General features: G+C 34.3%; 1 protein-coding gene across 3 annotated transcripts; it reads right to left on the minus strand.

Annotated features, from left to right (window-relative positions):
• Positions 1 to 756: 756 nt before the first annotated feature.
• Tsp26A (Tetraspanin 26A) lies at positions 757 to 11,095 on the minus strand. Of its 3 annotated transcripts, XM_088241278.1 has the most exons (7): positions 11,002 to 11,095; positions 10,834 to 10,908; positions 8,655 to 8,753; positions 7,870 to 8,043; positions 6,146 to 6,256; positions 4,432 to 4,548; positions 1,915 to 2,549 (listed from the first exon to the last, which is right to left on the minus strand). In XM_088241278.1, the coding sequence occupies exons 1-7, from the start codon at positions 11,068 to 11,070 to the stop codon at positions 2,481 to 2,483; spliced, it is 714 nt and encodes a 237-aa protein (XP_088097404.1). In that variant the 5' UTR covers positions 11,071 to 11,095; the 3' UTR covers positions 1,915 to 2,480. The 3 variants fall into 3 exon arrangements, with proteins under 3 accessions (XP_088097402.1, XP_088097404.1, XP_088097403.1); XM_088241276.1 differs by lacking the exon at positions 6,146 to 6,256 and having other exon boundaries at positions 757 to 2,549; positions 11,002 to 11,093; XM_088241277.1 differs by lacking the exon at positions 4,432 to 4,548.
• Between the last annotated feature and the right edge of the window lie 4,252 nt (positions 11,096 to 15,347).

Here is a 15,347-nt window from a genome sequence, read left to right on the forward strand (position 1 = left end):
GGATCAGATATATTCAGATGAGTTGCAAAGCTTACTCCGACTCACTCATTGTGCGAAGTACGAGGGTAGGCTGAAAACTAATGAGCACATGCTTGTAGAATGCCAACAAAATGACCTTCAGAAGCGCACCAGGTGACATGTGGAAGTAACATTCCCCCTCTATACGCATGTGCAGGTTTGAAGGCGTTCATCCAGTGCATTTTGAGAAGCGGAAGTATGGAGACTTGTTCTAGTGCTATGTCAACACAAGTTAAACAGCGTGCCGTTATCAAATTGTTAACTGCTGAAAAAGTTATTCCTACTGAGATTCATCATCGTTTAAAGCCTACTTGTAGTGACGATGCTGTTGATAGGTCTACTGTAAATCGATGGACAGTAAAATTTTGCAGTTGCGAGCCTAGAAAAGCCTTAATTATTGATGAAACATGCAGCGGACGTCCGATCACTGCCACAGACGATAAACATCGCAAACTTGTTGACGAATTGATTGTGTGACCGGCGAATCACTCAAAAGCATATTGCAAACCATATTGGAATATCCGAGGAACGTGTCTCAAGGACACTTATTGCACCTTGGATGATGAGGTGAAGGCAGCTATCAAGTCCTGGATTCGAGAAAAGTGGGAAGTATGTTTTAGTGACGGAATGAAAAAACTTGTTACACAAGTTGTTGGGGGACATGTGGTAGGCTTAACAGTGACTATGTTGAAAAATAAATACATGATTTTGAAGCTTAAGAATTGTTCTTTAATATACTTTTTGTCTGATCTGGTTGTTTGTTTTGTTCACGTTCTACAAGCATGCGTTCTTTACTTTTCAGCCTACCCACGTGCATACGGCATACATCCACCGTGCATACATAAATATATTGTAAGTCATTGTTTTCTGTAATTTGTTAATTAGTAGAAAATCCTCCAGAGCGGGATTTTGCAATTCTATAATTCTATTCACAATTATGGAATGTTTATAGATCCTCAATCTTAGTAAAATTTGCTCCATCGTGTAGTGGGTGGTGTGCTCGTGTGTCGTCAGCCATGCTAGAGGTCCCGGGTTCAATTTCTGGCAAGGAATCTTTGTTTACTACATTGCATTATTTCACTGTTCCTGGACTGGCACCTCGAGCGTAATCACCTCAGCATTTGGTGGACTGATTGGGGTGCCTTATCAGGTGCGGATAAGGGTAATTACAATGAATTTAAATAGACTGCTCCTATACCAAAAATATATGATATTTCTCCAATGAAAGCTGCCTGTATAGATAGATAAGTTAAAAGTTAGATGTAAATTTATGTCGGCTAACATTGCTACATATGGAACGAGTATTAACAATAGTACAGTTAAGATTAACACTATAATATATAATGGAATCTATTCTTATTGCGTAATGATGGAACTACATTACAGATCTGAGGAATTAACAGACTTACATCAGAGATTAAAAATAATCTTCTTTGATCCATTTTCATCGCTTAAAATTAATCACAATTAGTAGAAATTGGAGACATTATTTGGCAGTGACCAGATGCCTTAATGGAATAATATTTTTGCTTATTATTTGTAAAAAATATTAATTCGAAATATACAATATTTGACTTATCTCTAAAGGATGCTCCCACGACATCACGCACTAAACACCGGTTAATGTCTTTCACGGCATAAATTTATCTTCTTATAATGAGCGTTCAATATTATTGATAATTAGAAGGTTTTAAATAATTTCACATCTACATTGTTATTAAACCATTATTTCTGTAGTTTGGATTAGAGATCCATTATTCTATAGACAAAAAAATATATTTGAAAATAAGTCCATAAGCAAATAATTTTTAAACTCCATATGAATTTAATATTTAAAGAGAAGTTCAACTGTGGATTTTTTCATTTTTGATCGAAAGGTTTTCATGCTGTTTTCACTTTTGTATTTCAATTAATTGTTCCCAATAAACTGCAAATCTCTATTCCTTATAAACTTTTGAAATACGTCACTTTTTATGAGATGTGAAATTTATACTTTTGAAAGAATTCTCATTCAATTCGACACTTTTGTATTCACAAATTCCTATTTAAAAGCAGTACAAATTATAAGGTTATTTTTACCTATTATGTATTATTTGTCTTTCAACAAATTTAATGCGAATCTCTTTCCAAAACACAGTAATAATTCAGGCTTTTTCACTATGAAAACAGTACTTTTTTAAGTTTGAAAAAAAAATTTTTTCTTTCTGGGTGGAAAAAAACAACAAGTGTCCATATGCACAGTAAGATTTTTCCATGTGTTCTATTCATGCAAATATAGAATTGCTTTCGTCGGGAAAGGCGTAGAATGTTTGAGAGTAGAGTCCATCATAGGAGTCGTCTCGTGTCGCGTGTTGTCCCTGAAGAGTTCCTGCCCCAAAGTCGCGGCAGCAGAAGACTCTCAGGAAGTGCGGGGTGCGGGAAGCCGAGTGCAGACTTCACACAGCCGCGGGAGCAGGCAACTGTCAGTGCCATTTGGCCTTCTGTGCAAAAATGTCGGCGCGCAAATTTTGCGCGAAACATATACCCAACACCTGTAATTCACAAGATTATTAGGATTAAGCAGACAAGTACACGGTATTAAATAGTAAATGGTTGAGAATCACTTTCACTTGTTAATTTAAGAACACCAACTGGGCATACTAAAATATTTATCAGGTAAGACAGTGAATATCTTTCATAGACATTTTTAACATGCCTTTGAATAATTTTAGAAAAAGAATACAAATAGACTTAAATACAATTTGATTATATATACGACTGCTGTTTAACTCCTTTGCGGATATGCTGGTCATAATGTACTGGCTGTAGCCATAGCGGTCAGTCCAAAAGACATTGATGATGAAAATATGGCTTCTCTTATATCCAGGTTCAACTGTTTGTCAAACATGATTGTTTAAATTTAATTCTAAAGTATTATGACACTAACAAATGAAGAAGTATTATTAGTTGAGAAGAAATAAAGTGAATTCTGCAGGAGTTATTTTTTTAAAAATTGGCACAACTTTTTTTATTTAAAACAATATAAGGTTGATAAGTGTTGTGCAAAACTATGTAGGATAACACCCAAAAACAGATTTTAATATAAAACTCTTAAGACAATTAGTATAAATAAGTCCAATTTCGTGTGACATAAATCTGTTAATTTTATGAATGTCATCAGAAGGTTTTTGATGTAAATGCCAAAATTTGTGCCCGATATCCACGGGAGACAACATATCTTAAAATTATTCTGAAAAAAGTGATATATAAGTCAGTTTCGGTTTAAGTGGCACATCGGCCACTTACCCTTTTTACTTTATCGACAGTACATATAGATGTACTATATATTACGATGAAGTAAAACATTGAAAACGTCATGAATCGCTTCAAATGATTACCAATTTTTTCAGCATGGGATTTGCACGCTGTCCAAAAGATGGGAGAAAGTGGTGGCCAACGATGGACAATACTCTGAATTATAAATGAATAACCAGTTTTTTACAATAAGGTGTCAAATTTCAGAAGAAAAATGACAGAAGCAAAGTTGTACACCTAATAGAGATGGAATTACGCCGCATTTGGTTTACAAATACAGTGCCCTATGCACCGGTGGATGCAGAAAGGAGAATGACGATGATGATAATGATATCATTTTTAAATGCATTGCATAATTCAATGTAATATTTTGTGCAAGGTTTTAAAAATTGATACATTGTACGTACTTTTAATTACATATAAAATAACAGGCAATGTATAGTAAAATATCTAAAAACTCTTAAATATTTGAAAAAATCAACATGCTTCATGCACTAATTAATCAAAGTGTAAAAATAATTTTTAAAAACATGATAAAATTATTTTTTTAAAACAGTAGCTTAAAAATATGCCATGATGCATTCTTGTTATTGTTAATCTGCTAAAAAATTCTTCAGGTTCAACTATTAAAATGTAACATTTCATTACTGAAAATGTAATACTACAATGATTCCATATTTTTAAAATTTTAGATTTACACAGTTCAATAAAAAAAATACAACATCCTTATTATTTATTCCTCAATATTAATATTGTCCCCATTAAAGTTATCACCATAGGATATAATACACTTTTACCTCCAGTATTTTTTCCAATTGACGAAACATTTCTTGAATGCACTGTTTGGTGTGGCCTACATTTCTGACAGAAATTCAGTCTTTATTACAAAACAAACGTTGTCCTTTCATAGTCCTATTCATATTTGGCGGTTCATCATTTTTGCTACGGAATAATCTAGAAAATTTTCCGATCACACCAAAACGCAGCCTACTAGTTGGTCTGTCAGAAACTAACTAAGTGTCTAAGTGGTAAAAAATTGACAGATTAAGAAAACTGAATAAGACTCCGCAGTTATTACTAGTTAGTACATAATTAGTAAAAAGTGAAGTAAAGGTATACCTGAGCAAATGCAGTACATACGGCTCCCGATGCCACAATCAATAAATTACGGTCAAACCATTCTTCAGCCGCCTCGATACATCCCTTTTCATAAATTATTTTGGCCACGTCTAATGTCTAAAGCGGGAAAAAATAATAACAAAACATAAACAAAAATAAAAGAAAATAAACAACAGCTGTAACTACATATATACTAGGTGTTAACATAAGTTGTCTGTTTTTTTTCCAAATTTGAAAATGAGCACTTAAAGTAAAATAAAATGGCAAAGATTAGACGTCATTCCGAAGAAAACTTTCTGCTATGAATAAGAGGTCAGTTGAGGTTTGCTTCTGTATATTGCTACATAAGTACATAATTGTTTTTTTTTTTTTTAATCTTCAAGTCTCTTCAATGCCTCAAGTCTAAATGAATCAAAGCTTTTTTTAAAAATTATCATTAAAACTGTAAACTTCATTGTCAAAAAAAAAATGTAAATAGGGGCTAGACACCTTACTGTCCATGCGCTCCGTAGCTGCAAGACAAGCTGTAATCTAGCTCCTGTATGTTATAATTGTAATATATCATAATTGGAGACGAGGAACTAGAATCTCAACCGTCTTTGTGCTCTGTAGCTGCAAAACATGCTGGGGTATGTATCTACTGTGGAGCGCCCTTTAGGCGAATTTGCCGAAAATGGCGCTTTATAAATTATCCAATGTAATAATAATTATGCTCCGTATAAACCTAAGAGATAGAATAATAAAGTATGAAATCAGGCGCAGAACCAGAGTGGAGGATACCATGGATCGTGCAGTGAAATTAAAGTGGCAATGGGCAGGGCATGTCGCAAGGCAGGATGCCACAGGATGGACTCCTAGAGTTCTGAAGCGGAGACCTCGGGAGAATGAGAGAGGCATTGGAAGACCTCAAAAGGGATGGGCCGAAGATATGGCCGCTGTGGGAGGGAAGAAATGGCTACAAATGACAGAGGGAAGAAATGGCTGCAAAAATGACAGAAGGGTATGGAAGAGGCCTATATCCAGCAGTGGAGAGATGAAGGCTGAAGAACAAGATACACTCAATAACTACTTATTAAAAATAAAATAAAATAAACTTGGCACTTAATAAATATTTTATGTCAATTATCAAAACACACTTTTATTGACTTGGGCACCCTTGACAGGGGGGGGGGGGGTGCAATTTAGCATAATATGCATAGTACTTTGAAAATTTCTACATGGGAGACTAGGTAAGTATATAAAAATGAATTCATTAAAAATATGAAGGTTTTTGATCATAAAAATAACATTTTGCAAAAAATAATGCATTAATGATTCTCTATGCTTGAAAAAGTGACAAGAGTGACTTTACTTTGTGACAGAAATTATAATCCATTGAATTACTTATTCCCCTCCCCCTAAACACATTTTTTTGCTTTCAAGTAAACAAAAGATGATACACAAACTGCTAGCTGCTTATTGATAATGATAAGATTATTAATTAATTATTTTTTTGCTACTGTCCCACAACGCAAAAGAACTACTAGAGAGAAAAATATCTATCTGATAATAGTATTTGCCACATTCTAAGCACAATGAAATGCAACAGCGAGGCGTGTGGATCGGCAATGCTATATAATATAACACATTTAGAAGCAACAATTAAACTAAACAACACATATGATAGGAAGTAGATTGATTCCATGCTACGGCTTTACTGTCAAGCGTCGGTCACCTTTAGAAGTACGAGAGACATGGCTACGACAGCCACATTGAGTAGATTAGTCTCCAGCCACTCGGAGCCCGCTCTCAAGCAGCCTCGCTCGTATATATTTCTGTCAGCAGGCTATCAAATCATTCAAATCAAACAGTAATCGTTAATAAATCAAATGAAGACTTTATGATTGATGATCCTAAACAGAGTTGGACCTGCCGTAGGTTCAGTTGGGACGAAGGACTAGACATTTGCTTACAAAGAAGAAGAAAATAATATGCTGGAGTTAATTTACAAACTTTTCAGTAAGTGACAGGGCATTAGCGCCCATTAGATCCGGCGCTGATCCTAAAAATACAGTGAAATATATCATTACGTCAATGTGACAGAAGGCATCTTAAAAAGGCAGTTCTGAGATAATGGCTGTATCACATTTGGGATTTCTTTAAGAAAAAAACATATTGATTACAAAGAGGGTGTTGATATTTTTCATAATTCTTCAATTCCTGTATTACCAGGATGCCATTTCACCGTAGGGTTAGGCGAGAGGATGAACCACACACGTGTCTATCTTAACATACATTCCTAGCCTCTTCCACATTAATACATCTTGTCATACATGCCCTTTATTTTATTCGGAAGTTCAATAAGGATACATAAAATACATACAATGTGTAAGTAAGCATTGGTATCATTCTTCATATATATCCTCAATTATAGAACTCCACCATCTTTCGTAAAATTTAAAAAATAAGTGTGTAGCTTAATTGAAAAAATTTGAGTAATAATAAAGATTGATTAAGACAAATTGTTTTTAAAGAAAGAAAAGAGAAAATAAGAAGAAAAAAGAAAACTAATACACAAAAATAAAGATTAGACATTTGATTTCATCATGATAAATGTCAATCTTAACTTTTTAAATATTTTGTTATAGTCTTAACATTCTTGCAAAAGGGTTCAAATGTGCAATATTGTTTGTAAAAATTGGAAGGCAAAAGGTATCAGGTGATCTCAGATGCCTACGGGGAACACACAATGGCACATTTTCAACACAAAACACTGAATTAACATTATTGTGAATTATATTACATATATTCTGCTTTCATCATGCCACGACTTTCTTGTTCATCCTCCCCATGTATATCTGTTTAACCATTCTTTCATCATCCATTATTTCTACACAACCAAACCATCTCAGTGACCCTTTTCTTAATCTTATCAATACCTGCCTTAGATTTGCACTCTCGCCTGATTTCATCATTTCCCACACATTTGTCTAAGAGATTGCATTTCAACTGCGTCCACTCTGCTTTCATCATTTCTCTGCCAGTTCCATGTTTTACTTACAAACATAAGGGACTAAAACTTTATAAGTATCCAATATAAGTAAATACAAAACATTAAACAGCCATAATCTTAAAACGGCAATTTCAAGATGTCCTGTTGTCGTACTGAAGAACATAGACATATAAATAAATCTGCATTCTTGTGAAATTATGATGAATGCACATTATGCCATTTATTCACGTTGCATGTTAAGTTCATAAAAAAAGTCTAGCAAATTGAACCGATTTACCAATAGTATTATTGAAAAGTGAAACATTAATATTTTGTGTGATTTACAACATCTCAACACACGAGATGTCGAAAATCTATAGGAAGCTATGTCTAATATTGAATAAAATGGTCAAGAAGAGAAAAGGTATGTATGCATTTCTCTTTTATTCGTAGTTTTGATAACTTACAAATGTGGGTCGCCTAACGTCGTAACCACACTGCTTGTTTCTAACAGCTTCCCTTCTTCTGCAGCAGCTAAATGGGACACCACAGGCCTCCCGGGACCCCACGGATTGGGAAGAGCAGTTAAAATATGCATTCCGGTCCCAATCCCGTGGGCCTTCAATGCCGCAACATTGTAACTGAAAATAAACACACAAATAAATGTTTATTTTTATATTTTACCTAGTGCGGTAGTTAGCAACTACACTTAAATTGATTTTAATTTGGTCTATTCATCGTCATTCTTCCCTTTCCGCACCTAATGGTACATAGGGCACTGCATCGGTACACCAATCATAGTATATCTCAATATTTTTTGTTACATGGAGGTAAGATGATCAGTCTTAAGTTTCGGGAATTATAAAATATTCTAGTGTAAAATCACTGTTTTCAATTAATATTACATGTCAACCATGCTGGGAATCGAACCCAAGACCTTTTGCATGGTAAGCAAACGCAATGATCACTACACCACCAGACGGACACCTGTTCAGTTAATATAAATAAATCAAAATACTTTGTAAGAAAACAAAATCATTAAATTAAATAAATGTCTTTTTTGAAGCACTAAAACTACATAATTATGAAAACTTCAAAATTTTGAAATATACCTACCAAATTTGAAAATATACCTACACAACTTTTATGTGTGTTCTCAATTAGTATAATTCAGTTCAGTGGGGTGACTTTAAATCGCAACAAACATAAGAAAAATATCAAAGTTGAGTACTGCTAAATAAGGAACCCTTACCCAATCCTCCTGAATCCAGTCAATGAGATTTTGTTGGTCAGGATCTTCTCGATAATGTGTAATAAATGCTTGGAAGCCATTTGTAGCTTGTTGCTTTATCTGAAATTATTCAAGAAAATTAACATTTATTTACCTAACAGAACCAATTGTGACATTTATTTTAGAATATCTTCTTTACTGGAAGCCATACAGAAACAATTTTAGTATAAAAAAAGTCCAAAATAAATTACTAAAATGCCATCACACAGGAATAATTGAAGAGTCATTTTTCAAACTCTCCTAAGTCAAAAAAGATACTGAAGAGAAAAACAGTTATTTGCCTTTTGTCCGTTTATATCAGATCAAGTGTTTTTTTTTTATATGACATTGAATTAAAATTTACATATTTTATATATTAATTATAAGATTTTTTTATTTTTTATTATTTAAATTAAAATTTTAATTGTATTTCAAACAAATTTTAGACTCGAGTCATGCAATCAGACCAATTAAATACACTTTGGTAGTTTACCATCATTTACCAGGCATTTTGAGGAAATATGTGAGATTTAAGGGCCTTCAGCCCTATGAGAAATTGGATACAAAAAATGTTTTTTTTTGCGCGCGGTAAAAATTAGAGCATTAAATTGTAGGGCAAAGTTTCTTGAAAATGAACAAAAAATTGATAAAAAATATTTTAATGAAAATGAACTACTTTAAACGACGTCAATGGTTCATATGAACCAAGCAATGATATAAACGGACCAATCGGCAGAACTGACAGAGAATAAGCGGAAGAGAACCTCGACATCACACACTGAGTTATTTCAGAAATACAAAACTTTAAAAAGTCATAGCGCTGGTGATACGACGTAAAAAATTGAAAAAAAGAATTTTTGGATTAGTTTAATGGTCCATTAACAAATAAAAAATCTTTAAAAACCCACAGAACTTCCTTATTGTGATTACAATGGCATTCTTACTTTGTAATTAATACATTTCGACTTAGAAATCTATAAAAAATTAGTATTCAATTACAATGAAACAGGAAGACATTATGAGATAGACTTTTTGGATAGTAGACGACAGATTGCTGACTTGGTGATTTTATTCGCATTGCTGACATCTTTAGACAGACTTAGTTCAATTATTTTTCATGTACCCTGTGACACCAAATTATTTTACTGTGCTGGCATAAAATTCACGGATACACAGAATTTGCAGTTTACATAAAAACATTGAAGCCAATGAAAGATATATATTTGACTTAAATAAGAATAAATTTTGAAAAAGGAAATCAGCGACAGCATGAAGGGATTACATTTTTTCTTTGTGAGTGAGTTAATAAAATGTGAACACTATCTCTCGTTTTCAATTAACGTAGGTATGTATTGGCTTTCCATCCATGTCTCTAGGTTCGACGACGCGGATGAAAACAGAGTGCCCAGGACAGAAAAACATTTTAAAATTTGAGAGAGGTCTTTATCCAGCAGTGGAGAGAAACGGGCTGATAATAAGAAGATGTGTTGGGTGTTAACGTAAGATGTGTCCGTTTTTTACAAAAAAAAAATGAGCACCAAAAGAAAAACAAGATGATAAAGCTTGTACGTCATTCGAAATAAAATTTTCTGCTCTATAAGATATCGTTAGGTTTCTGGCACAAGTTGGTAACTACGAAATTTAAAAAAAATGAAACGTCTTCATTATTGGCATCAAATAAGCTTATTTCAGTTCAGTTCAGAGCCAAAAATCTCCATTTATTATAAGTAAAGCATAGTATTATTTATACATATTCTTTTTATTTTAATTTTATTCAAATAAATATTCTAAATAGAATTCTAAATAGAATACAAACAGATGTACAGGTTAAATAAATATTTTTAAAAACTATGAAAAATGTATACATAGTAGGGCCTGACATCCAATAATATGTTTTAACTAAATTATACTACAATAAAGTGACAAAGGTTTAAACTATATAAAGAATAATATATATTAAAATAAAAGAAATATGGACAAAACAAGGAGATAGTGGGAAGGAAAAGAAGGAAATTGATAAGGAGTGGTGAAGGATGATTGAAAGAAAGTAGGAGTGGAAAATTGCATTTGATTTAATGATTATGCATAAACCACTGTCAAGACCTTCAAACATAGTTGATTTGAATGTATCATATTTTATAGTAAATATGTTGAAACTTACCCAGTCTTTGAAAACGAATCCCAAAATTCCTGCCGTCATTTCTGATAGGAGAAGTAAAGCTAGGAATACTGCATACTGAAAATATATAGTAAAAAACATTAGGTATGATCAAAATAACGAGCAATAAAATTCAGAATTGTTTATAATGTAAATGAAGTATAAAATTACACAAGCTAGTAGGAAGGTATTCTCTCGTAAAGCGCCTACACATCCTGTGAACCCGATAATGAAGGTCATGGTACCTGTAACAAACGCAAGTCATGAATGACACAAAAACAACAAACGAAAACTAATCTAGAGATATTTATCAAGACAATAATTTGTTATTGTTATGAATTATGCATACAAATAATATTGGTTAATTTAAATAGCGAATTTCACCTTTTAACTGATTACTTTTGATTAATATTTAAAGCTTTAACTTTGTGGTCAAATATTCTATTGTTTTTAATTTTTATTTCTTAACCCAATCGACAGGCTTATGAAAGCCCTTATGGATTGACATCATTGACATATAATTACTTACATGTCCTACAGAGTAAAATATTTTTACAAGTAGTGACACGTAAACGAACACATATTTATAATAATAATATTTGACTGATTTATATAGCGCCATTTTTGTGAAAAATCACCTCAAGGGCGCTTTAAATTTGTATACTTAAATTTACATTCTAAGCAAAAGTGAAGCGTATCATATTTTCAGATTTAAAATTGAGGGTATGATAATCTAAAGAAGTGAGATTTTAGTTGGGATATGAACTGACTGGGAATATTGATGATTCGTAAGTTTGAAGGCAATTGGTTCCAGGCAGAAAGGCCCGACAGCGGCAAAAGCACGATCTCCAAATCTAGTGTTTGGGGAGTGCTGAATTTTGACAAGTTTTCCTCTGCCTAAGTTACTAAGTTTGTTTATTTATACCAGAGCTGCATTCAACGATCATGCATATGCTACCAAAAACTGGAGGATACTCATTTTTTGTACATAAAAAAGTTTGTATTTAAACGTTAACAATGAACATTCGTTTTTGGTGGATCCCAATCAGATTATTTTCTTGAATTCCATAAGGAATTATAAAATTCTAACTTATTTATTTATTATCACTAGATTTCGGGGAATGCAAAAAAAAAATACTTCACGTTCATTATATTTTAAAAACGTATTTCTATCAGTGCAGCCCTGTAAATAAGAAGAGTTTCGCAATTGCGCTGCTAGGCGTAATTTGACTTTTACAAAAAATAATACTCATATTTGAATATGAATTGTTTTAAGCTTAGTTAATCACTCATAAACAAATATTTACCAATAAAAAGTTACACAATCCTTTTAACAATGTTTATCCGAAAGGTTTATACACACTTTCATAACACAAGCGGGCGTTTTGGTTTCGATTCTAAATGTCACGCCTGACTGGATAATAAGAACGACCAAGCGTTTGGGCATGAGTTAGGTGTCATCATTTTTGAGGGCTTAGGGCATGTTTATGTGTCAATGATTGGCATTAAAAATATAAAGGTACATTGATTAAACATAACCTAAACAATCTTAGAAAGTATTTTAAATTACAATAGCAAGATCTAGGCGAACATGGCTAGAGTGTCATCTTTAAACCAGGAGTGATAACACCACTCGCTTCATGAATGCTCGCTTTTGCTGTAGGAACACACTGACAGCGCTATTTAGGAAAATTATGTTCACTGTTCTGAGAACCCTCAGCAGAAGTGAAAAGAATCGGAAGATGGCTCTAAAATTTCAGACATTATATTTTATAGTCCAGTCATTATATTTTTGTGCAACTGTTACTATAGTGAAGGTGTATAGTGGGAATATCATGTTGATATTAGTGTTCTGATGAAGAGACGGATACATCTCAAAACCGGTAGACAGAAACATCGGTAAGTGGTTATATACAATTATTTAAAGTATACTTTTGAGGTCTTTAATATCAAGATGTTTTACATTCTGACTTCTTATTTTGCCGTTTCCATACTTCCTCTTCCATTCGTAAAACCGCTCTGAATATCCCACATTCTCCATTACACTCTATAAAATTCAAACACACTTTAAGAATAAGAGAAAAAGAAAGTAAAAAGCGTGCTAGTTAGCAATCAAAATAATGTTTTACTATCGTTTGTTTTTCCTGCAACCGATTCAATTCTCAATTGATTGAACACAGTTGTTATGCAGGTTAAACAAATATCAAATATTAGGTTACTCACTCCAAAAGTCAAACATTGACATTCATTTGTTATTTTATCAGGCCAATCATTCTGTTTAACTTAACAAAAACAGTTGTATAAAATACCTAGGTAGTAAACAAAAAACATTGGTAAACAAACCTAAATTACTTATTTGATCACTCCAGCCAACAGAGGTAACTTTTGAATGTTGACAATATTTTGCGCACAATATAATCATGTAACGTATTTGTTAACGAAAAGGCGGACTGTAAATTAAAAACGAATTTCATTCAGTTTTGTGATAGGGAAATATTTGAAGAAAGGATAGGAACAAGGAATGGATACCTACCTTTAATATGATGTGAATGTCCTTCAATTTCGGGCACTGGATGACAAAATGAATTATAAAATATAACAATGTTTTCAACGACGCGTGACGAATCCAACCACTTTTTATCCGATTTTATGTGAAGTCAAAAATGTTGTTTTGTTTTTGTTCTAAATCCGAATCTTCTAATTTTGAATTTCTTCTATCTTGATGTTAGGTAGGTACCATAAGGATGGGTCAAGGGAAGGATGGAAAAGAAAGGTAATCGGCCAGGAATAGTATCGATAAATGCTGTTATTTACTTAACAGCATTCATGGACACTTTTTGTAACTGTAAGGAATGTAGGTATATTTTTGGTAACAACAATATATCTACAGTCGTCTGCATACCAAGTCATTCTAGATTTGTCTCTCCTAGTAAACAGTCGCTCTCTAGCCACAGTAATGTTAACTATCTATAATAAACATCAGTCAACCGTACTAAGTCTTATTACTGATCTTCTGTACCACCATAGTTAGTCAATCTTATTTGACTAACATTCTGGGACACTTTTGTTGATGATTGTTGTTTATAGGGACACAATATCTCCTATCATATTATAATTACTTCAGTTTCATGTAAGCTGTGACTATCTTTTTACTACCAATAATGTCTTTTAGACTGACGGCTTAAATGAGAGACACGATTTTGATGGCCGCTGCAAACGTGTTAACCAAAAGAATCTTCACCATTATCACTTTCTTATTCACATTTACGTCATGGAGCACAGGGCACTGCATTGGTTTGTTTCTGAAATGTTCCAGAATATATTTTCTATCCGCACAATTGACGGCATGATTTTTAAAACTATTATGTGCACTCAGTGTAGCCGACGTCATAGTCCTTTATTTTATTATTGTATGTTAGTATAAATGTTTCAATTATTATTTTACTTGAATTTAATATATAACCTAGTATGTATGAGTCTGCGAGGCTAATTCCGTGCCTAACCGGCCGCTGCCGTATAAAGGACAAATTGAGCGGAGCGTGTCAAGCTAGCGGCCCTTTCACGTCCGCTCTAGTCGGCGCTCGATTGTGCAATGGAGGGACGGAGGCGGGGGTCGGGGCTTATACGTTGGCTAGGGGGCGCCTATTTACGTTGGCCGCTCGGGAGAATACTTGACAGGAGTGGGGGGCCGGTACCATTCCCATACCTAAGTTAACCGTAGGGTCAGATTTTGTAATCTTGTATAAATATGTGCACATGTGAGAAATAAAGACATCGATCGAAAACAGTAAACACTCTCTTTTAACTCTACTCTGCCCGATTACTTCGCCACTTCGTCTTCAGATCTTCACTGCATCTTTCCTGGACTCAGCCGAATCCAGAAGCGGATTTACAACCTGCTAGCCGCCACTGTCAGCCGACAGTATTTGGAATAAATATTCATACCTACGGGCTACTGATACCTATCGCAGCTCGCAGTAGAATACCAGCGCCTTGCCGAGATTTTTACAGTCTCACAATTCTTTATACGAGGCGGAAACGCGTCTCGTACAAAGTGGTCCTTCGAGCCGGATCTTCTACTGAATATCACAGCCGCCCAAGATGACTCCTGTATTGCGATCGGGGAAGAACGCCGCCGAACGGGTGGACCCCGCCATATCTGAAAGAGAATCATCCGACGACGATGCTTCTGACAACGCTTCTCAAGCATCAGCCAACACCATCAGATTCCTGAAGGCACAGAACAAGGAGCTTCGCACCCAACTGAAGCGCCAGAGTAGAAGAGAGAGCCGCCCACAGCCGTTGGACGGAGAACAGGGACCATCTACACTCCCGCCATTGGAAGGATCTGAGGAGAGCGCTGCTGGACTCACAGAGACGTGGGTTAACCGCTCCGCAGATCCCATGGCGCAGATGGCCACCGCTATTGCTGAGATGGCCTCAGCAATAAGAACCTCGTCGATAGGGAGCCCCAGGCCGCCTAACGTGGAAGACGACAGCAGAGTTGGGGCCATGAT

This window comes from Micrasema longulum, unplaced genomic scaffold, assembly GCF_059751315.1.
Source record: "Micrasema longulum isolate JH-2025_06_02 unplaced genomic scaffold, ASM5975131v1 h1tg002820l, whole genome shotgun sequence".
NCBI lineage: Eukaryota > Metazoa > Arthropoda > Insecta > Trichoptera > Brachycentridae > Micrasema > Micrasema longulum.